This window comes from Eleutherodactylus coqui, chromosome 8 (genome assembly GCF_035609145.1).
Source record: "Eleutherodactylus coqui strain aEleCoq1 chromosome 8, aEleCoq1.hap1, whole genome shotgun sequence".
Taxonomy (NCBI): domain Eukaryota; kingdom Metazoa; phylum Chordata; class Amphibia; order Anura; family Eleutherodactylidae; genus Eleutherodactylus; species Eleutherodactylus coqui.
Genome location: NC_089844.1, coordinates 185705077 through 185732472, shown reverse-complemented (window position 1 = coordinate 185732472; position 27396 = coordinate 185705077). Strand labels below are relative to the sequence as shown.

The window sequence follows — 27396 nt, the reverse complement described above, 5'->3', positions numbered from 1 at the left end:
CAGACGCATGCGGAATCCGTAATTCCTATCCGGTCATGTGAGATCGGCCAAAGGTAGATCGCTACCTTTTTATCACGTAACAGGCGACCGCTCAACGAGGCCACCCGTCACTGCTCCAGGCTCTCGGCGACCGTTGGTCACTGGGAGTAAGGAGATTTTAAATTTCCTGGGCTCCCCAACTCCTGCGCATGTGTCCGGTATTTTGCTGGCGGTCGCATGCGCAGAATCCGGGAAAGTTCACGGATGAGGATTGCGTCAGGGTGCAAATACGCAGGCCTCCGTTAAAAAGTTTCATCTCCCCTCACTGATCGCATCAGTGAGGGAAGATGAACCTTCACCTTTTTTTTAACTTTTACGTGATCGCCATTATCCATTGGATGACGGCGAACACGTGACCAGGAACCGCTCACCGGCTCTCCGTGAAATCTCCAGGCTCTCGGCTAAATTTTGTAGCCAGGAGCAGGGAGATTTTAAATTACTCTGGCAATCCACAGCTTTTGCGCATGCGTCCGCCACTTTGGCGACGGGCGCGTGCGCAGAAGCTGGGGTAAGGTCCACGGATAAATCCGTAGGCCTTAGGTATGTAATTTCATCCTCCCTCACGGATATGATCCGTGGGGGGTGATGAGACGTAAGATTTTTAAAACTTTTTTAAACTTTTTTTTTTTACTTTTTACACTTTTTAAAAACTTTTTTACACTTTTTTTTTACTATACATGATCATTGTCATCCATTGGATGACAGTGATCATGTCCCTGGTGACATCTCTCTGCTCCTGACTACACATGGCAGCCAGGAACAGAGGGATTTTAAATTTCCCGGGGCTCGAGCCCCTCTGTGCACGCCCCCGATGTCAATCGGGCCACCGCTGACGACCGGGGGTGAGTATTTTCACCTCCCCTCATGGATTCGATCCATGAGGGGAGGTGAAACGGACACTTTTTAAAAACTATTTAAAACTTTTTCGCGATCTCCGCTATCCAATGGATGGCGGCGATCGCGGGCCCGGGGACCACTCTCCGCGGTCCCCGGTAACACCTCCTGGCTCCCGGCTACCTTCGGGAGCCGGGAGCAAGGAGATTTTAAACTTGCCGGGGGCTCCCGGGCTTCTGTGCGTGCGCGTGATGTCATCGTCTGGCGCGCATGCGCAGAAGGCCGCCGGCGGGTCCGGGAGGAGCAGATCTCCGGGGAACACCGCCGACAAGCCGCGTGAGTATTTTCAGCTGCCCTGGTGGATCCGATCCATCAGAGCAGCTGAATATCTGTCATTTTATGCACTTTTCTTTACTTTTTTGCGATCGGCGCTATCCATTGCATAGCGCCGATCGCAATGCCGGGGGGGACTGCCCGCATCCTGGGATGACAGCTCCATGCTGTCGGCTACCTGCGGGCACCGACAGCATGGAGCTGTCACGTCCTCAGGCAAGTGGGCATTAATCCAAAGAGGATGCATAAAACTACGTCCTCTAGGATTAAAGCCCACTTTCTGAGGACGTAGTTTCCCGATGGGGCAGTCGTTAAGGGGTTAAACTTTACTGAACTTTTTTTTCTTTACACAACTTTTTTTTAGTTCCTGAAGGGGGCTTAAAGATGCGACCGTTCAATCGCTAGGATATTACACTGCATTACAAAGTCTATGATAGCAGCCTATTAGAATCTGTGGGAGGCGGGGCCTAGAAAGAGAGGTTTCATGGCAGACACAGAGGCCTTTGTCAGGCTTCCGGCTGCCATAGGAACCCATTGGTACATTACAATTGCAATTCAGTGTGAGTGACAGAAAGATCCCCTCCCAGTTATCTGCTTACATGCCGCAGTTACTATTGATTGTGGCACGTAAAGCTGCAGGGTATTGCCGCCCCTCTAGTCTGCGCCGGCCCCTACTGATCGCTGTCTGCAGAGTACTGCCGCCCCTTTACTCTGCGCCGGCCTCTACTGATTGCTGTCTGCAGAGTACTGCCGCCCCTCTACCCTGCGTTGGCCCCTACTGATCACTGTCTGCAGAGTACTGCCGCCCCTCTACCCTGCGCTGGCCCCTACTGATCGCTGTCTGCAGAGTACTGCCGCCCCTCTAGTCTGCGCCGGCTCCTACTGATCGCTGTCTGCAGAGTACTGCCGCCCCTCTACTCTGCGCCGGCTCCTACTGATAGCTGTCTGCAGAGTACTGCCGCCCCTCTACTCTGCGCCGGCTCCTACTGATAGCTGTCTGCAGAGTACTGCCGCCCCTCTAGTCTGCACCGGCCCCTAATGATGGCTGTCTGCAAAGTACTGCCGCCACTCTAGTCTGCACCGGCCCCTACTGATTGCTGTCTGCAGAGTACTGCCGCCACTCTACTCTGCGCCGGCCCCTACTGATCGCTGTCTGCAGAGTACTGCCGCCCCTCTAGTCTGCGCCAGCCCCTATTGATCGCTGTCTGCAGAGTACTGCCGCCCCTCTAGTCTGCGCCAGCCCCTATTGATCGCTGTCTGCAGAGTACTGCTGCCCCTCTAGTCTGCGCCAGCCCCTATTGATCGCTGTCTGCAGAGTACTGCCGCCCCTCTAGTCTGCGCCGGCCCCTACTGATCGCTGTCTGCAGAGTACTGCCGCCCCTCTAGTCTGCGCCAGCCCCTATTGATCGCTGTCTGCAGAGTACTGCCGCCCCTCTAGTCTGCGCCGGCCCCTACTGATCGCTGTCTGCAGAGTACTGCCGCCCCTCTAGTCTGCGCCAGCCCCTATTGATCGCTGTCTGCAGAGTACTGCCGCCCCTCTAGTCTGCGCCGGCCCCTACTGATCGCTGTCTGCAGAGTACTGCTGCCCCTCTAGTCTGCTTTCTGCAAGTGTGCAATTCTGGAAGCAATGGGAGATTGTAGCACTTACCAATAGCATTGTTCACAATGTACTCTTCTCTGAAGAAGTCCCGGGCGAGTGACCCTCCGACCTTCCCATCCTCCGTAACCGCTGGGGATAAAGCAATATATACATACAGGAAGCTTCATTGTGTATATAGAAAAGAGGTCTTACAACATCTGCAGCAAAAACTACAAGGAGTGAACAGAACAGTAACCTACTGTAGGCCCTAACACACTAAGAGGGACGGTGAAGATGGCGTGTTACGTCCTCATGTAAGTGGGGCCGACCACTTAGCTCTTCAGCCGCAGCCCTGCTGACTTCAACAAGGTCTTCTTTGGGTTATACTAAAGCCTGTTCCCTCATACAGGCTCTTCTTAGATTTGTCTCCTGATGCTGTAGATGTGTCATGTGGGTGGTCCCCACCGCTCACTATCAGTAGGTGGCATAAGACTAGATTGATGGTCGGCCCCACTGACAGAAGAACACGACACGTCTTCTTTAAGGAGAACCTGTCAGACCCTTGATGGTGATTTCTCTGCGAGGACAGCATTAAGTTGTGATAGCACACTGTTTCTAGGGGTCCATTATTTATGAGTTAGAGGGGTTGTCCCAGGATGTGAGCGAAGATGCCAGGTGAACGGACGGTGGCGTTGTGGCCTCTGATTGGCTGCAGCGGTCACCTAAACACAGACTGGGAGTGTTCACAGGTGCCGCTGTGCTGCTTGCCGGAGAGAGCAGAGAGGCGAGTATTGCTGCTGCTGTTTTAGGTCAGGGCCAGATGTTTATGCTTTCAGTTGGGACAACCCCTTTAATGCGCTGTAACGTGTAAGATCTTGCAACTTATTCCCTGCTCTGCCGGTGAGTGTAATACATTCACGATATAACGGCGCCCTCGCACTCCAACTGCTGATTGCCATATTATAAATGTGACTCCTCAGGAGCAGCACTCACCGGCATGAAGGGCCGACAGGTTCACTTTGGGTCCTGTTCACACGGTGGTAAAGATGCTGTCTATAAGCCTCTCACTAGCCAAGCCAGAGCCCTACTGCACACTGGTGAGGGACAAAACCCCCCGAAGCGGCTGTCAGTGTATGAATTCTGGCTTGGATTTCAATTCCCAATCATTGTTATAAGGCTTGTCTAAAGAGTCTGGTCATTGACTTGCAGGAATGCAGCCATCCAATAGGTGGTGCTGCAGAGGTATTGTTCCATTTTCCCCATATGCATATATTTCCCAGAGGAGCATGCATGGCCTTATAAGTCTCTTTACTCGCCTCCGAGGCGTCTCCTTAAGGAGAAACTATACTCTTTCCGACCCAAATAAAAAGCAGTGACAGGTCGCTACCCGGCGTGGATTTTGCGCAAATTCCGCATCAGGGAATCCACATGCAGATCTGCCCATTGAAAAGCGCTAAATTGGCATGCGGATCCGTGGCACAGATCTGCTAGTCACTGGGGATTCCCAACACAGTTGTTCTGTGGTAGAATCTGCGTCAGACGGTGCCGTGTGAACAGATGCTTACAGGACTGCAAAACGAGCGTCACGTCCGTGCTCCTTCCATGGAAAGACGCTCCTCCCATGGGGATTCTCCTCTCGCTGATGACATCAGGCAGGGATACAAGGCGGCGGCTGCTAGTAAGTACATGGATAGATTTGTGTTGTCCACTGGGTTTTGCTGAAACGCAAGGGTTGCGGACCCGTACATTCACATCTGTCTGTGAACTGGTATCCACAAGAGCGCAGGGCTTTTCTTCTTTCCCTTATGATCAGTGAAAACGATCAATTCTGACAGCAGCATTCATATGTTCTGAAGAGCCCCCATGATGAGATTGTGGGGTACTATTCAGGTGTCATGGCAGCCGGGGGGCCTTAAAACAGATCCACCTGTTAAAATACCAGCGCTGCAGCCCCGCGGCCCTCCCGGTCCTTGTTGCATATAAGGTAGATGGAACAATACCTCTGCAGCGCCACCTAATGGAAGGCAGCCTTCTTGCAAATCAATGTATGACGCAGCAGGTTTCTGGCTAGGACGTCTGTCCTTAAAGGGGTTGTCCCGTGAAATCAAGTGGGGTTATACACTTCTGTATGGCCATATTAATGCACTTTGTAATATACATCGTGCATTAAATATGAGCCATACAGAAGTTATTCACTTACCTGCTCCGTTGCTGGCGTCCCCGTCTCCCTGGTGCCGACTAAAGCTGCTTCTTTAGTCGCACGAACAGTCGCGCTTGCGCTGTAAGGATTCCTCTTCTTACTCCCTCCGGGCTCACGAGCGGTGTCCTGGCCCCTCCCTCTTCTCTGCGTCATCGTAGCTCCGCCTCCGTCACGTGCTGCCGATCAGCCAATTAGGTGGCTGTATGGGCAGTGGAACGCAAGGAAGGAGAAGACAATCCATGGTGCACCATGGGAGAAGACCCGCGGTGCACCATGGGAGAAAACCACGGTGCACCATGGGAAAGGACCGGCGGCCATCTTTAAAAGAAGAAGCTGCGTGAACGGGGATGCAGGTAAGTGATTTTTTTTTTTAAATAACTAACAGAATTGATTTTAACGGGGCAGAATGCGGGGGTAAGTTAAAAAAAAATTGGATTTCGCCGCGGGACAACCCCTTTAAGGAGAGCACCCAAAAACTGTATGGAGACACCGAGGGGGTGAGTGGGTAGTGGAATGGCATCGTCTCACCACGAGGAGACTTATAAGGCTGTGCAAGCTCCTCTGACCCCATAAATACGAGAATTAGAAGGAGTAGTAATTAAAAATAAGTCTCACCAACTATGTCTCCCCCGGCACAGAAGGCTTTGCCGCCGGCACCCTTAATTATCACTAGAAAGGTTTCAGGGTCGTCTTCCCAAACCTGACAAAGAAAACAGTAATGGTCACGTGTAACACATGTATGAGCAGAGCACTAAACAGGATTAACCCCTAAATTACAAGTGAAGATCAAAGGAACCTCTTGTCTAATTTACGAAGAGATTATCTGGCGACTACTAGGTGTCCAGCGGCACCTCTAATGGAAAAATTAGAGATGCTGTAAGTTTACTAGACAGCATACCCCCTAAAGCGCCCGCTGTGCCAATATAACAATACTTATCCATTGCCTGCTGCCGCGATCCGGCACTGCAGCCCCGCCCACTGCGGTACTGGTGTTTGTTGGGGCTGATGTCACCGGAAATCACCTGACTGCTGCAACCAATCACCACTGCGCCTGTTCTCCTGGCATCAGCGCTCCCATCCTGGGCACCACGGTGCTTAGTACAGAACAGTAACGCTGCAGCGGTCTGCTGATCTCATCGGCCACCACAATCATTATTAGGGGGCGGGGCCTCCGCGGCTCAGACATGGACACAAATCCTAATGCAAAGCTATGCCTGCTCATAGAAGGCGTATGTCAATTTCTAGTGCAGCGAAAAGCCAAAGATACGGCTCTTAATACATTTGGCGCAGAGTATGCCGACTGACTCGATTAAAAGGTAAAAAATTCAAAAAGAGTCAACAAGTCGGGCCACAGAGACAAGACAAATCTTGTGGCCATGACCAACAGATGTGTAATATTCCAGTTATAGACAAATGTCCCATTTACACGGGAGGACAGTCGGCTAAGCGGCTGCAGGAACGGGTGACGTCGCCACTAGTCGCTGGCGCTCAGGCGGAGCATTTAGACCAGCAGATCCTCGCTGGGCTCTCACTCAGCGCTTCACATTCGATGTAGCACACGGAGCGTGGAGCGTTTACACGCAGCGAGAGGTCAGCGACCGGCGATGAATTTTCTGCTGGTTTGCAGTAAACGATGGCTGCGCATTTATTGTGCAAATTCATTCGTTTGAACAAATTTTGTACAATAATCGTCCCGTATAAATGGCCCTAAAGATGTAGATACATTTCACACAACGGCGTCTCTTATCAAGCTGGTGGGGGCTACGGGGGAGATCGTCGTGGGGGCGGCTGCCGTGGGAGACCGTCGTGGGGGCGGCCACCGGGGGAGACCGTCGTGGGGGCGGCCACCGGGGGAGACCGTCGTGGGGGCGGCCACCGGGGGAGACCGTCGTGGGGGCGGCCACCGGGGGAGACCGTCGTGGGGACGGCCACCGGGGGAGACCGTCGTGGGGACGGCCACCGGGGGAGACCGTCGTGGGGGCGGCCACCGGGGGAGATCGTCGTGGGGGCGGATGGGGGAAATCGTTGTGGGGGAGACTGGCAGCAGGTCAGCATTTACTACCAGGGTCACTGGGATTCTTTAGCTTCGCTGACCTGATAAATCGTTGTGGGGGCGGTCTCCGGGGGAAATCGTATTGGGGGCGGCTGACCTGATAATTTGCTTGTATTTCAGTAACTCTTTATACTTACCTTTTAGGACTACTTAGAACTTGTCTTTCTGCCCCTTCTTCTTCATTTCATCCGGTACCAATGGGGTTCCTTCATATACTACTCCATAGGTGGGTATTCATGGATTCTTTTCTTTGGGTCTCCCCCTTGTATGTTGATGTGCCACTATACTGGCCAGTGGCCCCCGAACCCACTTACCCCATTACCGCCAACCTCTTGGTCAGCTTATGGTGGGCTGCCCGTCCCTCAGTTTTCCTTGTTACTCTACCTCTCGGCCTCTTGTTCCTATATTCCTTTTCTACCATGTCTCAGCATAAGGCCTGTATTCTTCTATATTATGTGGGTTACAGGATATGGTTAATGCCCCACCTCGCACAGCCTGCTATATCAGTTTCCAGTTGCCCTGTTAGGCCATCTGCACACGAACGGATCTTTGCTGCGGAATCCGTGGCAGGCGTCCACACCGCAAATCGACAGCAAATACTCTCCATAGCAGGCTATGGAGAAACGCTTTCTTCTGCATACGAGCGGAAACCAATTGCAGTTTCTACAAGATGAGGAAAAAATGCTCCATTTTTGCGCAGATTCCAAGCGGACGGTTTCTACTGAAGTCAAGAGGGGGCTGTTTAATACCCCAGAATTCCAATCGGGGCATTCAAAGGGTTAACAGCCGTGATCAATGTAAATGCTGATTGTGGCTGTTGGGGGCAGGTGTCAGCCGTAAGAAGTAGCCGACACCCGCAATGTATGGAGCGGGATCGGCCCCCGAATCCACTCTATATAGAAACCCCGACGCTCCCTGATGTAACTGTACGTCATGGAGCAGGAAGGGGTGACTGTATGTATGAGCCCACCGTATATAATGTACGGAGCAGGATCGGCCTCGACTCCACTCCATATACAAACCCCAACCCTCCATGATGTAGCTGTACATCACGGAGCAGGAAGGGGTGACTGTATGTATGAGCCCACCGTATATAATGTACGGAGCAGGATCGGCCCCGACTCCACTCCATATACAAACCCCAACCCTCCATGATGTAGCTGTACATCACGGAGCAGGAAGGGGTGACTGTATGTATGAGCCCACCGTATATAATGTACGGAGCAGGATCGGCCCCGACTCCACACCATATACAAACCCCAACCCTCCATGATGTAGCTGTACATCACGGAGCAGGAAGGGGTGACTGTATGTATGAGCCCACCGTATATAATGTACGGAGCTGGATCGGCCCCCGACTCCACTCCATATACAAACCCCAACCCTCCATGATGTAGCTGTACATCACAGAGCAGGAAGGGGTGACTGTATGTATGAGCCCACCGTATATAATGTACGGAGCGGGATCGGCCCCGACTCCACTCCATATACAAACCCCGACGCTCCATGATGTAGCTGTACATCACGGAGCAGGAAGGGGTGACTGTATGTATGAGCCCACCGTATATAATGTACGGAGCGGGATAGGCCCCGACTCCACTCCATATACAAACCCCAACCGTCCATGATGTAGCTGTACATCACAGAGCAGGAAGGGGTGACTGTATGTATGAGCCAACCGTATATAATGTACGGAGCGGGATCGGCCCCCGACTCCACTCCATATACAAACCCCAACCCTCCATGATGTAGCTGTACATCACAGAGCAGGAAGGGGTGACTGTATGTATGAGCCCACCGTATATAATGTACGGAGCAGGATCGGCCCCGACTCCACTCCATATACAAACCCCAACCCTCCATGATGTAGGTGTACATCACAGAGCAGGAAGGGGTGACTGTATGTATGAGCCCACCGTATATAATGTACGGAGCGGGATCGGCCCCGACTCCACTCCATATATAAACCCCAACCCTCCATGATGTAGCTGTACATCACGGAGCAGGAAGGGGTCACTGTATGTATGAGCCCACCGTATATAATGTACGGAGCGGGATCGGCCCCCGACTCCACTCCATATACAAACCCCAACCCTCCATGATGTAGCTGTACATCACAGAGCAGGAAGGGGTGACTGTATGTATGAGCCCACCGTATATAATATACGGAGCGGGATCGGCCCCCGACTCCACTCCATATACAAACCCCAACCCTCCATGATGTAGCTGTACATCACAGAGCAGGAAGGGGTGACTGTATGTATGAGCCCACCGTATATAATGTACGGAGCAGGATCGGCCCCGACTCCACTCCATATACAAACCCCAACCCTCCATGATGTAGCTGTACATCACAGAGCAGGAAGGGGTGACTGTATGTATGAGCCCACCGTATATAATGTACGGAGCAGGATCGGCCCCGACACCACTCCATATACAAACCCCAACCCTCCATGATGTAGCTGTACATCACAGAGCAGGAAGGGGTGACTGTATGTATGAGCCCACTGCATATAATGTACGGAGCGGGATCTGGCCCCCCTCCACTCCATATACAAACCCCGATGCTCCCTAATGTAACTGTACGTCACGGAGCAGGAAGGGGTGACTGTATGTATGAGCCCACCGTATATAATGTACGGAGCGGGATCGGCCTCGACTCCACTCCATATACAAACCCCAACCCTCCATGATGTAGCTGTACATCACAGAGCAGGAAGGGGTGACTGTATGTATGAGCCCACCGTATATAATGTACGGAGCAGGATCGGCCCCGACTCCACACCATATACAAACCCCGACGCTCCCTGATGTAACTGTACGTCACGGAGCAGGAAGGGGTGACTGTATGTATGAGCCCACCGTATATAATGTACGGAGCGGGATCAGCCTCGACTCCACTCCATATACAAACCCCAACCCTCCATGATGTAACTGTACGTCACGGAGCAGGAAGGGGTGACTGTATGTATGAGCCCACCGTATATAATGTACGGAGCAGGATCGGCCCCGACTCCCCTCCATATACAAACCCCGATGCTCCCTAATGTAACTGTACGTCACGGAGTAGGAAGGGGTGACTGTATGTATGAGCCCACCGTATATAATGTACGGAGCGGGATCGGCCCCGACTCCACTCTATATACAAACCCCAACCCTCCATGATGTAGCTGTACATCACGGAGCAGGAAGGGGTGACTGTATGTATGAGCCCACCGTATATAATGTACGGAGCAGGATCGGCCCCGACTCCACTCCATATCCAACCCTTAACCCTCCATGATGTAGCTGTACGTCACGGAGCAGGAAGGGGTGACTGTATGTATGAGCCCACCGTATATAATATACGGAGCGGGATCGGCCTCGACTCCACTCCATATACAAACCCCGACGCTCCCTGATGTAACTGTACATCACATAGCAGGAAGGGGTGACTGTATGTATGAGCCCACCGTATATAATGTACGGAGTGGGATCGGCCCCCTACTCCACTCCATATACAAACCCCAACCCTCCATGATGTAGCTATACATCACAGAGCAGGAAGGGGTGACTGTATGTATGAGCCCACCGTATATAATGTACGGAGCGGGATCGGCCCCGACTCCACTCCATATACAAACCCCGATGCTCCATGATGTAACTGTACGTCACGGAGCAGGAAGGGGTGACTGTATGTATGAGCCCACCGTATATAATGTACGGAGCGGGATCGGCCTCGACTCCACTCCATATACAAACCCCGACGCTCCATGATGTAGCTGTACATCACAGAGCAGGAAGGGGTGACTGTATGTATGAGCCCACCGTATATAATGTACGGAGCAGGATCGGCCCCGACTCCACTCCATATACAAACCCCGACGCTCCATGATGTAGCTGTACATCACGGAGCAGGAAGGGGTGACTGTATGTATGAGCCCACCGTATATAATGTACGGAGCAGGATGGGCCCCGACTCCACTCCATATACAAACCCCGACGCTCCATGATGAAACTGTACGTCACGGAGCAGGAAGGGGTGACTGTATGTATGAGCCCACCGTACATAATGTACGGAACGGGATAGGCCCCCGACTCCACTCCATATACAAACCCCAACCCTCCATGACGTAGCTGTACATCACAGAGCAGGAAGGGGTGACTGTATGTATGAGCCCACTGCATATAATGTACGGAGCGGGATCGGCCCCGACTCCACTCCATATACAAACCCCAACCCTCCATCATGTAACTGTACGTCACGGAGCAGGAAGGGGTGACTGTATGTATGAGCCCACCGTATATAATGTACGGAGCAGGATCGGCCCCGACTCCACTCCATATACAAACCCCGACGCTCCATGATGTAGCTGTACATCACAGAGCAGGAAGGGGTGACTGTATGTATGAGCCCACCGTATATAATGTACGGAGCAGGATCGGCCCTGACCCCACTCCAAATACAAACCCCAACCCTCCATGATGTAGCTATACATCACCGAGCAGGAAGGGGTGACTGTATGTATGAGCCCACCGTATATAATGTACGGAGCAGGATCGGACCCGACTCCACTCCATATACAAACCCCAACCCTCCATGATGTAGCTGTACATCACAGAGCAGGAAGGGGTGACTGTATGTATGAGCCCACCGTATATAATGTACGGAGCAGGATCGGCCCCGACACCACTCCATATACAAACCCCAACCCTCCATGATGTAGCTGTACATCACAGAGCAGGAAGGGGTGACTGTATGTATGAGCCCACTGCATATAATGTACGGAGCGGGATCTGTCCCCCCTCCACTCCATATACAAACCCCGATGCTCCCTAATGTAACTGTACGTCACGGAGCAGGAAGGGGTGACTGTATGTATGAGCCCACCGTATATAATGTACGGAGCGGGATCGGCCTCGACTCCACTCCATATACAAACCCCAACCCTCCATGATGTAGCTGTACATCACAGAGCAGGAAGGGGTGACTGTATGTATGAGCCCACCGTATATAATGTACGGAGCAGGATCGGCCCCGACTCCACACCATATACAAACCCCGACGCTCCCTGATGTAACTGTACGTCACGGAGCAGGAAGGGGTGACTGTATGTATGAGCCCACCGTATATAATGTACGGAGCGGGATCAGCCTCGACTCCACTCCATATACAAACCCCAACCCTCCATGATGTAACTACGTCACGGAGCAGGAAGGGGTGACTGTATGTATGAGCCCACCGTATATAATGTACGGAGCAGGATCGGCCCCGACTCCACTCCATATACAAACCCCGATGCTCCCTAATGTAACTGTACGTCACGGAGTAGGAAGGGGTGACTGTATGTATGAGCCCACCGTATATAATGTACGGAGCAGGATCGGCCCCGACTCCACTCTATATACAAACCCCGATGCTCCCTAATGTAACTGTACGTCACGGAGCAGGAAGGGGTGACTGTATGTATGAGCCCACCGTATATAATGTATGGAGTGGGATCGGCCCCCGACTCCACTCCATATACAAACCCCAACCCTCCATGATGTAGCTGTACATCACAGAGCAGGAAGGGGTGACTGTATGTATGAGCCCACCGTATATAATGTACGGAGCAGGATGGGCCCCGACTCCACTCCATATACAAACCCCGACGCTCCATGATGTAACTGTACGTCACGGAGCAGGAAGGGGTGACTGTATGTATGAGCCCACCGTACATAATGTACGGAGCGGGATAGGCCCCCGACTCCACTCCATATACAAACCCCAACCCTCCATGACGTAGCTGTACATCACAGAGCAGGAAGGGGTGACTGTATGTATGAGCCCACTGCATATAATGTACGGAGCGGGATCGGCCCCGACTCCACTCCATATACAAACCCCGATGCTCCCTAATGTAACTGTACGTCACGGAGCAGGAAGGGGTGACTGTATGTATGAGCCCACCGTATATGATGTACAGAGCGGGATCGGCCCCCGACTCCACTCCATATACAAACCCCAACCCTCCATGACGTAGCTGTACATCACAGAGCAGGAAGGGGTGACTGTATCTATGAGCCCACCGTATATAATGTACGGAGCAGGATCGGCCCCGACTCCACTCCATATACAAACCCCAACCCTCCATGATGTAGGTGTACATCACAGAGCAGGAAGGGGTGACTGTATGTATGAGCCCACCGTATATAATGTACGGAGCGGGATCGGCCCCGACTCCATTCCATATACAAACCCCAACCCTCCATCATGTAACTGTATGTCACGGAGCAGGAAGGGGTGACTGTATGTATGAGCCCACCGTATATAATGTACGGAGCAGGATCGGCCCCGACTCCACTCCATATACAAACCCCGACGCTCCATGATGTAGCTGTACATCACAGAGCAGGAAGGGGTGACTGTATGTATGAGCCCACCGTATATAATGTACGGAGAAGGATCGGCCCTGACCCAACTCCAAATACAAACCCCAACCCTCCATGATGTAGCTATACATCACCGAGCAGGAAGGGGTGACTGTATGTATGAGCCCACCGTATATAATGTACGGAGCAGGATCGGCCCCGACTCCACTCCATATACAAACCCCAACCCTCCATGATGTAGGTGTACATCACAGAGCAGGAAGGGGTGACTGAATGTATGAGCCCACCGTATATAATGTACAGAGCAGGATCGGCCCCGACTCCACTCCATATACAAACCCCAACCCTCCATGATGTAGTTGTACGTCACGGAGCAGGAAGGGGTGACTGTATGTATGAGCCCACCGTATATAATGTCCAGAGCGGGATCGGCCCCCGACTCCACTCCATATACAAACCCCAACCCTCCATGATGTAGCTGTACATCACAGAGCAGGAAGGGGTGACTGTATGTATGAGCCCACCGTATATAATGTACGGAGCAGGATCGGCCCCGACTCCACTCCATATACAAACCCCAACCCTCCATGATGTAGGTGTACATCACAGAGCAGGAAGGGGTGACTGTATGTATGAGCCCACTGCATATAATGTACGGAGCGGGATCGGCCCCCCCTCCACTCCATATACAAACCCCGATGCTCCCTAATGTAACTGTACGTCACGGAGCAGGAAGGGGTGACTGTATGTATGAGCCCACCGTATATAATGTACGGAGCGGGATCGGCCTCGACTCCACTCCATATACAAACCCCAACCCTCCATGATGTAGCTGTACATCACAGAGCAGGAAGGGGTGACTGTATGTATGAGCCCACCGTATATAATGTACGGAGCAGGATCGGCCCCGACTCCACACCATATACAAACCCCGACGCTCCCTGATGTAACTGTACGTCACGGAGCAGGAAGGGGTGACTGTATGTATGAGCCCACCGTATATAATGTACGGAGCGGGATCAGCCTCGACTCCACTCCATATACAAACCCCAACCCTCCATGATGTAACTGTACGTCACGGAGCAGGAAGGGGTGACTGTATGTATGAGCCCACCGTATATAATGTACGGAGCAGGATCGGCCCCGACTCCACTCCATATACAAACCCCGATGCTCCCTAATGTAACTGTACGTCACGGAGTAGGAAGGGGTGACTGTATGTATGAGCCCACCGTATATAATGTACGGAGCGGGATCGGCCCCGACTCCACTCTATATACAAACCCCAACCCTCCATGATGTAGCTGTACATCACGGAGCAGGAAGGGGTGACTGTATGTATGAGCCCACCGTATATAATGTACGGAGCAGGATCGGCCCCGACTCCACTCCATATCCAACCCTTAACCCTCCATGATGTAGCTGTACGTCACGGAGCAGGAAGGGGTGACTGTATGTATGAGCCCACCGTATATAATATACGGAGCAGGATCGGCCTCGACTCCACTCCATATACAAACCCCGACGCTCCCTGATGTAACTGTACATCACATAGCAGGAAGGGGTGACTGTATGTATGAGCCCACCGTATATAATGTACGGAGTGGGATCGGCCCCCGACTCCACTCCATATACAAACCCCAACCCTCCATGATGTAGCTATACATCACAGAGCAGGAAGGGGTGACTGTATGTATGAGCCCACCGTATATAATATACGGAGCGGGATCGGCCCCGACTCCACTCCATATACAAACCCCGATGCTCCATGATGTAACTGTACGTCACGGAGCAGGAAGGGGTGACTGTATGTATGAGCCCACCGTATATAATGTACGGAGCGGGATCGGCCTCGACTCCACTCCATATACAAACCCCGACGCTCCATGATGTAGCTGTACATCACGGAGCAGAAAGGGGTGACTGTATGTATGAGCCCACCGTATATAATGTACGGAGCAGGATCGGCCCCGACTCCACTCTATATACAAACCCCGATGCTCCCTAATGTAACTGTACATAACGGAGTAGGAAGGGGTGACTGTATGTATGAGCCCACCGTATATAATGTACGGAGTGGGATCGGCCCCCGACTCCACTCCATATACAAACCCCAACCCTCCATGATGTAGCTGTACATCACAGAGCAGGAAGGGGTGACTGTATGTATGAGCCCACCGTATATAATGTACGGAGCAGGATGGGCCCCGACTCCACTCCATATACAAACCCCGACGCTCCATGATGTAACTGTACGTCACGGAGCAGGAAGGGGTGACTGTATGTATGAGCCCACCGTACATAATGTACGGAGCGGGATAGGCCCCCGACTCCACTCCATATACAAACCAAAAACCCTCCATGACGTAGCTGTACATCACAGAGCAGGAAGGGGTGACTGTATGTATGAGCCCACTGCATATAATGTACGGAGCGGGATCGGCCCCGACTCCACTCCATATACAAACCCCGATGCTCCCTAATGTAACTGTACGTCACGGAGCAGGAAGGGGTGACTGTATGTATGAGCCCACCGTATATAATGTACGGAGCGGGATGGGCCCCCGACTCTACTCCATATACAAACCCCAACCCTCCATGATGTAGCTGTACATCACAGAGCAGGAAGGGGTGACTGTATGTATGAGCCCACCGTATATAATGTACGGAGCAGGATCGGCCCCGACTCCACTCCATATACAAACCCCGACGCTCCATGATCTAACTGTACGTCACGGAGCAGGAAGGGGTGACTGTATGTATGAGCCCACCGTATATAATGTACGGAGCGGGATAGGCCCCCGACTCCACTCCATATACAAACCCCAACCCTCCATGATGTAGCTGTACGTCACGGAGCAGGAAGGGGTGACTGTATGTATGAGCCCACCGTATATAATGTACGGAGCAGGATCGGCCCCCGACTCCACTCCATATACAAACCCCGACGCTCCATGATGTAACTGTACATCACGGAGCAGGAAGGGGTGACTGTATGTATGAGCCCACCGTATATAATGTACGGAGCAGGATCGGCCCCGACTCCACTCCATATACAAACCCCGACGCTCCATGATGTAGCTGTACATCACAGAGCAGGAAGGGGTGACTGTATGTATGAGCCCACCGTATATAATGTACGGAGCAGGATCGGCCCCGACTCCACTCCATATACAAACCCCAACCTTCCATCATGTAACTGTATGTCACGGAGCACGAAGGGGTGACTGTATGTATGAGCCCACCGTATATAATGTACGGAGCAGGATCGGCCCCGACTCCACTCCATATACAAACCCCGACGCTCCATGATGTAGCTGTACATCACAGAGCAGGAAGGGGTGACTGTATGTATGAGCCCACCGTATATAATGTACGGAGCAGGATCGGCCCTGACCCAACTCCAAATACAAACCCCAAGCCTCCATGATGTAGCTAAACATCGCCGAGCAGGAAGGGGTGACTGTATGTATGAGCCCACCGTACATAATGTACGGAGCGGGATAGGCCCCCGACTCCACTCCATATACAAACCCCAACCCTCCATGACGTAGCTGTACATCACAGAGCAGGAAGGGGTGACTGTATGTATGAGCCCACTGCATATAATGTACGGAGCGGGATCGGCCCCGACTCCACTCCATATACAAACCCCGATGCTCCCTAATGTAACTGTACGTCACGGAGCAGGAAGGGGTGACTGTATGTATGAGCCCACCGTATATAATGTACGGAGCGGGATCGGCCCCCGACTCCACTCCATATACAAACCCCAACCCTCCATGATGTAGCTGTACATCACAGAGCAGGAAGGGGTGACTGTATGTATGAGCCCACCGTATATAATGTACGGAGCAGGATCGGCCCCGACTCCACTCCATATACAAACCCCGACGCTCCATGATCTAACTGTACGTCACGGAGCAGGAAGGGGTGACTGTATGTATGAGCCCACCGTATATAATGTACGGAGCGGGATAGGCCCCCGACTCCACTCCATATACAAACCCCAACCCTCCATGATGTAGCTGTACGTCACGGAGCAGGAAGGGGTGACTGTATGTATGAGCCCACCGTATATAATGTACGGAGCAGGATCGGCCCCGACTCCACTCCATATACAAACCCCGACGCTCCATGATGTAGCTGTACATCACAGAGCAGGAAGGGGTGACTGTATGTATGAGCCCACCGTATATAATGTACGGAGCAGGATCGGCCCCGACTCCACTCCATATACAAACCCCAACCTTCCATCATGTAACTGTATGTCACGGAGCACGAAGGGGTGACTGTATGTATGAGCCCACCGTATATAATGTACGGAGCAGGATCGGCCCCGACTCCACTCCATATACAAACCCCGACGCTCCATGATGTAGCTGTACATCACAGAGCAGGAAGGGGTGACTGTATGTATGAGCCCACCGTATATAATGTACGGAGCAGGATCGGCCCTGACCCAACTCCAAATACAAACCCCAAGCCTCCATGATGTAGCTAAACATCGCCGAGCAGGAAGGGGTGACTGTATGTATGAGCCCACCGTATATAATGTACGGAGCAGGATCGGACCCGACTCCACTCCATATACAAACCCCGACGCTCCATGATGTAGCTGTACATCACGGAGCAGGAAGGGGTGACTGTATGTATGAGCCCACCGTATATAACGTACGGAGCGGGATCGGCCCCCGACTCCACTCCATATACAAACCCCAACCCTCCATGATATAGCTGTACATCACAGAGCAGGAAGGGGTGACTGTATGTATGAGCCCACCGTATATAATGTACGGAGCGGGATCGGCCCCGACACCACTCCATATACAAACCCCAACCCTCCATGATGTAGCTGTACATCACAGAGCAGGAAGGGGTGACTGTATGTATGAGCCCACTGCATATAATGTACGGAGCGGGATCGGCCCCCCCTCCACTCCATATACCAACCCCGATGCTCCCTAATGTAACTGTACGTCACGGAGTAGGAAGGGGTGACTGTATGTATGAGCCCACCGTATATAATGTACGGAGCGGGATCGGCCTCGACTCCACTCCATATACAAACCCCAACCCTCCATGATGTAGCTGTACATCACAGAGCAGGAAGGGGTGACTGTATGTATGAGCCCACCGTATATAATGTACGGAGCAGGATCGGCCCCGACTCCACACCATATACAAACCCTGACGCTCCCTGATGTAACTGTACGTCACGGAGCAGGAAGGGGTGACTGTATGTATGAGCCCACCGTATATAATGTACGGAGCGGGATCGGCCTCGACTCCACTCCATAAACAAACCCCAACCCTCCATGATGTAGCTGTACATCACAGAGCAGGAAGGGGTGACTGTATGTATGAGCCCACCGTCTATAATGTACGGAGCAGGATCTGCCCCGACTCCACACCATATACAAACCCCGACGCTCCCTGATGTAACTGTACGTCACGGAGCAGGAAGGGGTGACTGTATGTATGAGCCCACCGTATATAATGTACGGAGCGGGATCGGCCTCGACTCCACTCCATATACAAACCCCGACGCTCCATGATGTAGCTGTACATCACGGAGCAGGAAGGGGTGACTGTATGTATGAGCCCACCGTATATAATGTACGGAGCAGGATCGGCCCCCGACTCCACTCCATATACAAACCCCGATGCTCCCTAATGTAACTGTACGTCACGGAGTAGGAAGGGGTGACTGTATGTATGAGCCCACCGTATATAATGTACGGAGCGGGATCGGCCCCGACTCCACTCTATATACAAACCCCAACCCTCCATGATGTAGCTGTACATCACAGAGCAGGAAGGGGTGACTGTATGTATGAGCCCACCGTATATAATGTACGGAGCGGGATCGGCCTCGACTCCACTCCATATACAAACCCCAACCCTCCATGATGTAGCTGTACATCACAGAGCAGGAAGGGGTGACTGTATGTATGAGCCCACCGTATATAATGTACAGGGCGGGATCGGCCCCGACTCCACTCCATATACAAACACCGACGCTCCATGATGTAACTGTACATCACGGAGCAGGAAGGGGTGACTGTATGTATGAGCCCACCGTATATAATGTACGGAGCGGGATCGGCCCCGATTCCACTCCATATACAAACCCCGATGCTCCCTAATAGAACTGTACGTCACGGAGCAGGAAGGGGTGACTGTATGTATGAGCCCACCGTATATAATGTACGGAGCGGGATCGGCCTCGACTCCACTCCATATACAAACCCCGACGCTCCATGATGTAGCTGTACATCACGGAGCAGGAAGGGGTGACTGTATGTATGAGCCCACCGTATATAATGTACGGAGCAGGATCGGCCCCGACTCCACTCCATATACAAACCCCGACGCTACATGATTTAGCTCTACATCACGGAGCAGGAAGGGGTGACTGTATGTATGAGCCCACCGTATATAATGTACGGAGCAGGATCGGCCCCGACTCCACTCTATATACAAACCCCGATGCTCCCTAATGTAACTGTACGTCACGGAGTAGGAAGGGGTGACTGCATGTATGAGCCCACCGTATATAATGTACGGAGTGGGATCGGCCCCCGACTCCACTCCATATACAAACCCCAACCCTCCATGATGTAGCTGTACATCACAGAGCAGGAAGGGGTGACTGTATGTATGAGCCCACCGTATATAATGTACGGAGCAGGATCGGCCCCGACTCCACTCCATATACAAACCCCGACGCTACATGATGTAGCTGTACATCACGGAGCAGGAAGGGGTGACTGTATGTATGAGCCCACCGTATATAATGTACGGAGCAGGATCGGCCCCGACTCCACTCCATATCCAACCCTTAACCCTCCATGATGTAGCTGTACGTCACGGAGCAGGAAGGGGTGACTGTATGTATGAGCCCACCGTATATAATGTACGGAGTGGGATCGGCCCCCGACTCCACTCCATATACAAACCCCAACCCTCCATGATGTAGCTGTACATCACAGAGCAGGAAGGGGTGACTGTATGTATGAGCCCACCGTATATAATGTACGGAGCAGGATCGGCCCCGACTCCACTCCATATACAAACCCCGACGCTACATGATGTAGCTGTACATCACGGAGCAGGAAGGGGTGACTGTATGTATGAGCCCACCGTATATAATGTACGGAGCAGGATCGGCCCCGACTCCACTCCATATCCAACCCTTAACCCTTCATGATGTAGCTGTACGTCACGGAGCAGGAAGGGGTGACTGTATGTATGAGCCCACCGTATATAATATACGGAGCAGGATCGGCCCCGACTCCACTCTATATACAAACCCCGATGCTCCCTAATGTAACTGTACGTCACGGAGTAGGAAGGGGTGACTGTATGTATGAGCCCACCATATATAATGTACGGAGCAGGATCGGCCCCGACTCCACTCTATATACAAACCCCAACCCTCCATGATGTAGCTGTACATCACGGAGCAGGAAGGGGTGACTGTATGTATGAGCCCACCGTATATAATGTACGGAGCGGGATCGGCCTCGACTCCACTCCATATACAAACCCCGACGCTCCATGATGTAGCTGTACATCACGGAGCAGGAAGGGGTGACTGTATGTATGAGCCCACCGTATATAATGTACGGAGCAGGATCGGCCCCGACTCCACTCCATATACAAACCCCGACGCTCCATGATGTAGCTGTACATCACGGAGCAGGAAGGGGTGACTGTATGTATGAGCCCACCGTATATAATGTACGGAGCAGGATCGGCCCCGACTCCACTCTATATACAAACCCCGATGCTCCCTAATGTAACTGTACGTCACGGAGTAGGAAGGGGTGACTGTATGTATGAGCCCACCATATATAATGTACGGAGCAGGATCGGCCCCGACTCCACTCTATATACAAACCCCAACCCTCCATGATGTAGCTGTACATCACGGAGCAGGAAGGGGTGACTGTATGTATGAGCCCACCGTATATAATGTACGGAGCAGGATCGGCCCCGACTCCACTCCATATACAAACCCCGATGCTCCCTAATCTAACTGTACGTCACGAAGTAGGAAGGGGTGACTGTATGTATGAGCCCACCGTATATAATGTACGGAGCGGGATCGGCCCCGACTCCACTCTATATACAAACCCCAACCCTCCATGATGTAGCTGCACATCACAGAGCAGGAAGGGGTGACTGTATGTATGAGCCCACCGTATATAATGTACGGAGCGGGATCGGCCCCGACTCCACTCCATATACAAACCCCAACCCTCCATCATGTAACTGTATGTCACGGAGCAGGAAGGGGTGACTGTATGTATGAGCCCACCGTATATAATGTACGGAGCAGGATCGGACCCGACAACCACTCCATATACAAACCCCAACCCTCCATGACGTAGCTGTACATCACAGAGCAGGAAGGGGTGACTGTATGTATGAGCCCACTGCATATAATGTACGGAGCGGGATCGGCCCCGATTCCACTCCATATACAAACCCCGATTCTCCCTAATAGAACTGTACGTCACGGAGCAGGAAGGGGTGACTGTATGTATGAGCCCACCGTATATAATGTACGGAGCGGGATCGGCCTCGACTCCACTCCATATACAAACCCCGACGCTCCATGATGTAGCTGTACATCACGGAGCAGGAAGGGGTGACTGTATGTATGAGCCCACCGTATATAATGTACGGAGCGGGATCGGCCTCGACTCCACTCCATATACAAACCCCGACGCTCCATGATGTAGCTGTACATCACGGAGCAGGAAGGGGTGACTGTATGTATGAGCCCACCGTATATAACGTACGGAGCAGGATCGGCCCCGACTCCACTCCATATACAAACCCCGACGCTACATGATGTAGCTGTACATCACGGAGCAGGAAGGGGTGACTGTATGTATGAGCCCACCGTATATAATGTACGGAGCAGGATCGGCCCCGACTCCACTCTATATACAAACCCCGATGCTCCCTAATGTAACTGTACGTCACGGAGTAGGAAGGGGTGACTGTATGTATGAGCCCACCGTATATAATGTACGGAGTGGGATCGGCCCCCGACTCCACTCCATATACAAACCCCAACCCTCCATGATGTAGCTGTACATCACAGAGCAGGAAGGGGTGACTGTATGTATGAGCCCACCGTATATAATGTACGGAGCAGGATCGGTCCCGACTCCACTCTATATACAAACCCCAACCCTCCATGATGTAGGTGTACATCACAGAGCAGAAAGGGGTGACTGTATGTATGAGCCCACCGTATATAATGTACGGAGCGGGATAGGCCCCCGACTCCACTCCATATACAAACCCCAACCCTCCATGACGTAGCTGTACATCACAGAGCAGGAAGGGGTGACTGTATGTATGAGCCCACCGTATATAATGTACGGAGCGGGATTGGCCCCGACTCCACTCCATATACAAACCCCGATGCTCCCTAATGTAACTGTACGTCACGGAGTAGGAAGGGGTGACTGTATGTATGAGCCCACCGTATATAATGTACGGAGTGGGATCGGCCCCCGACTCCACTCCATATACAAACCCCAACCCTCCATGATGTAGCTGTACATCACAGAGCAGGAAGGGGTGACTGTATGTATGAGCCCACCGTATATAATGTACGGAGCAGGATCGGCCCCGACTCCACTCTATATACAAACCCCAACCCTCCATGATGTAGCTGTACATCACGGAGCAGGAAGGGGTGACTGTATGTATGAGCCCACCCTATATAATGTACGGAGCAGGATCGGACCCGACTCCACTCCATATACAAACCCCAACCCTCCATGATGTAGCTGTACGTCACGGAGCAGGAAGGGGTGACTGTATGTATGAGCCCACCGTATATAATGTACGGAGCGGGATCGGCCCCGACTCCACTCCATATACAAATCCCGACGCTCCATGATGTAGCTGTACATCACGGAGCAGGAAGGGGTGACTGTATGTATGAGCCCACCGTATATAATGTACGGAGCGGGATCGGCCCCCGACTCCACTCCATATACAAACCCCAACCCTCCATGATGTAGCTGTACATCACAGAGCAGGAAGGGGTGACTGTATGTATGAGCCCACCGTATATAATGTACGGAGCAGGATCGGCCCCGACTCCACTCCATATACAAACCCCGACGCTCCATGATCTAACTGTACGTCACGGAGCAGGAAGGGGTGACTGTATGTATGAGCCCACCGTATATAATGTACGGAGCGGGATAGGCCCCCGACTCCACTCCATATACAAACCCCAACCCTCCATGATGTAGCTGTACATCACAGAGCAGGAAGGGGTGACTGTATGTATGAGCCCACTGCATATAATGTACGGAGCGGGATCGGCCCCGACTCCACTCCATATACAAACCCCAACCCTCCATGATGTAGCTGTACATCACGGAGCAGGAAGGGGTGACTGTATGTATGAGCCCACCGTATATAATGTACGGAGCGGGATCGGCCCCGATTCCACTCTATATACAAACCCCAACCCTCCATGATGTAGCTGTACATCACAGAGCAGGAAGGGGTGACTGTATGTATGAGCCCACCGTATATAATGTACGGAGCAGGATCGGCCCCTACTCCACTCCATATACAAACTCCGACGCTCCATGATGTAACTGTACGTCACGGAGCAGGAAGGGGTGACTGTATGTATGAGCCCACCGTATATAATGTACGGAGCAGGATCGGCCCCGACTCCACTCCATATACAAACCCCGACGCTCCATGATGTAGCTGTACATCACGGAGCAGGAAGGGGTGACTGTATGTATGAGCCCACCGTATATAATGTACGGAGCAGGATCGGCCCCCGACTCCACTCCATATACAAACCCCGACGCTCCATGATGTAACTGTACGTCACATAGCAGGAAGGGGTGACTGTATGTATGAGCCCACCGTATATAATGTACGGAGCGGGATAGGCCCCCGACTCCACTCCATATACAAACCCCAACCCTCCATGATGTAGCTGTACATCACGGAGCAGGAAGGGGTGACTGTATGTATGAGCCCACTGCATATAATATACGGAGCGGGATCGGCCCCCGACTCCACTCCATATACAAACCCCGATGCTCCCTAATGTAACTGTACATCACAGAGCAGGAAGGGGTGACTGTATGTATGAGCCCACCGTATATAATGTACGGAGCGGGATCGGCCCCCGACTCCACTCCATATACAAACCCTGATGCTCCCTAATGTAACTGTACGTCACGGAGCAGGAAGGGGTGACTGTATGTATGAGCCCACCGTATATAATGTACGGAGCGGGATCGGCCTCGACTCCACTCTTTATACAAACCCCGACGCTCCCTAATGTAACTGTACGTCACGGAGTAGGAAGGGGTGACTGTATGTATGAGCCCACCGTATATAATGTACGGAGCAGGATCGGCCCCGACTCCACTCTATATACAAACCCCAACCCTCCATGATGTAGCTGTACATCACGGAGCAGGAAGGGGTGACTGTATGTATGAGCCCACCGTATATAATGTACGGAGCGGGATCGGCCCCGACTCCACTCTATATACAAACCCCAACCCTCCATGATGTAGCTGTACATCACAGAGCAGGAAGGGGTGACTGTATGTATGAGCCCACCGTATATAATGTACGGAGCGGGATCGGCCTCGACTCCACTCCATATACAAACCCCAACCCTCCATGATGTAGCTGTACATCACATAGCAGGAAGGGGTGACTGTATGTATGAGCCCACCGTATATAATGTACGGAGCGGGATCGGCCTCGACTCCACTCCATATACAAACCCCAACCCTCCATGATGTAGCTGTACATCACGGAGCAGGAAGGGGTGACTGTATGTATGAGCCCACCGTATATAATGTACGGAGCAGGATCGGCCCCGACTCCACTCCATATACAAACCCCAACCCTCCATGATGTAGCTGTACATCACGGAGCAGGAAGGGGTGACTGTATGTATGAGCCCACCGTATATAATGTACGGAGCGGGATCGGCCTCGACACCACTCCATATACAAACCCCAACCCTCCATGATGTAACTGTACATCACAAAGCAGGAAGGGGTGACTGTATGTATGAGCCCACCGTATATAATGCTCACTGATACATCTGTATTACGTCTTACTGTAGCTTGATAACGGACGCTGTTGTGTGCAGCGTCGCTACATCTGGAAATAACACATCTGGTAATAACACATCTGTCTGTCATTGGAACCTTTTTATGGTCGGATGACATAAAACAAGACATTTATGGGCGTCTTCTTCCACGAGTCTGCGGTGCGACCGGTCGGCTTTTGAGAATGGTTGAGTCCGTGAGACCTTGAGGCCATCGAGGTCTACAACCACACGCAGCATCCATGGGGACCGCTGCGCCATATACTAGTAGACAGATTTCATTGGATTAAAATTGACCTATAAAATTCCGTCTTAATAAATCTCCCTGATTGGCCGTCACACAACAGTGCAGCAGCCAATGGGAAGAGCCAGAAGTTGTGTCTATAATGACCGACAGTGTAGAGCAGCGGCCGCCGGGTCGTATCTGCACTCTGTCTGATGGGTGACATTACATTTGTTGTTTGTTCTGTTGCTTCTGGACTTCTTAGTGATCCGGTTCCTCTTCTGACAACTGGCAGATAAGAGCGCCTGCAGTGCCAGTAGTCAGAGTCCATGCAGTTATCATGCCAGGCTGCAGAATAGCAGTGATTACCGACATGCTCTTATAATGCTAACGGGTGAGAGGTGACCCGCTATCATTGTAACCTGCTGCAGAGGTGCCCAAACGTCTACTTACTGTTAGCTGGGGGTAGATGAGCCGCACCATATTCAGGTTTAGCGCATTCAGAGCCTTTGGCCTGTTTAGAGTGATGACGCCTGAGCAGCCATGCTTCGCCAGGAGAACCTCGGCATCAGCGGAGGCGAGGCTGGACATCCGCTGCAGAGAGGAGAGTAAGAAATGAGGTCATAGAAGCTACTGGCGCCCCCTGGCTTTACTATACAGTGGAGCGACACTATTCTAGCATCAGATCTACAGAGCGAGCGAACATGACATGTAATTCCCAGCTCTGTACCGTACTAGACCGCTAGGAACCAGGGGGCCAGACCTGACGATGGTACAGAACCCCAACAGGGACCCCACAAAGTAACCCTTATTGTCCCGACTGACACGAGTCACCAATGCTGTCTCAGAGCCTCATCAGGTAAATGGAATCACATGGTAAAATAGTATGGAAGGCCTGTCAGGTCCCGAGTACACAGGACCCCAGCGACTACCCACCCGTCTAAGAGAACCCTTAGCCTGCCACGCTAATCGCGGTACAACGCTCCCATTGATTTCAGTGGGGCCTCGCAGACCTGCGCTTGAACGCGGCCTTTCAAACTCTGCGATCTTTGAGCGCTGTGTCCCATTTTCTGTGTTTTCACGTTTTTTAACGCTCCTCTCCACCCATCAGAATGACGGATGCGTTAAAAAGCGCTGTCAAACACCGTACCATGTGTTCAAAAACTTTGCTCAAAATCGCGGTAAAATTTAGCAGTTTCGAGCTGTGTTTAAATGAGCGCATGTGTGAGAGCGGCCTTGGATTACTGCCCGCCGTTACCCGAATGCACCGATCCGCAGAGAGGATGCATGCCGCGTCTTCCTGCCTCCAGGCGCCATCTGCAGGGGGAATCCCTGTGATGTCATTAATGATGTCACTGGGTTCCCCAGCGTTGCCCGCTTCCAGCACTCAGAATGTTTTGTGACAGGGAACTCAATACGAAATTGGACAGCCGGATCCTGCGGAGGGCGCTGTATGCAAGGTTGCAGAGTGCCATCTAACACAACATGCGCTACCAGCACAGGGACAAGCCCAACAATGGTGGTCAGGAAGGAGTTAAAAGGATGATCAAAGCGATGTAATTCAGGCCGGAAGCAGATTATTACTCACCAAATGCTGCAGGATGACCGGTAATCTGTTAGCGGGGATCAACCTACAAAA

General features: G+C 52.2%; 1 protein-coding gene across 1 annotated transcript in view; it reads right to left on the bottom strand.

Annotated features, from left to right (window-relative positions):
- HIBCH (3-hydroxyisobutyryl-CoA hydrolase) overlaps positions 1-27396 on the bottom strand; it is a 93108-nt gene that overhangs the window by 50724 nt on the left and 14988 nt on the right. The window contains exons 2-5 of the mRNA XM_066577095.1: positions 27346-27388; positions 26211-26351; positions 5601-5685; positions 2855-2935 (exon numbers count right to left, since the gene is read on the bottom strand). Coding sequence (XP_066433192.1) covers positions 2855-2935; positions 5601-5685; positions 26211-26351; positions 27346-27388 — 350 coding nt within the window. The remainder of the gene's footprint in view (positions 1-2854; positions 2936-5600; positions 5686-26210; positions 26352-27345; positions 27389-27396) is intronic.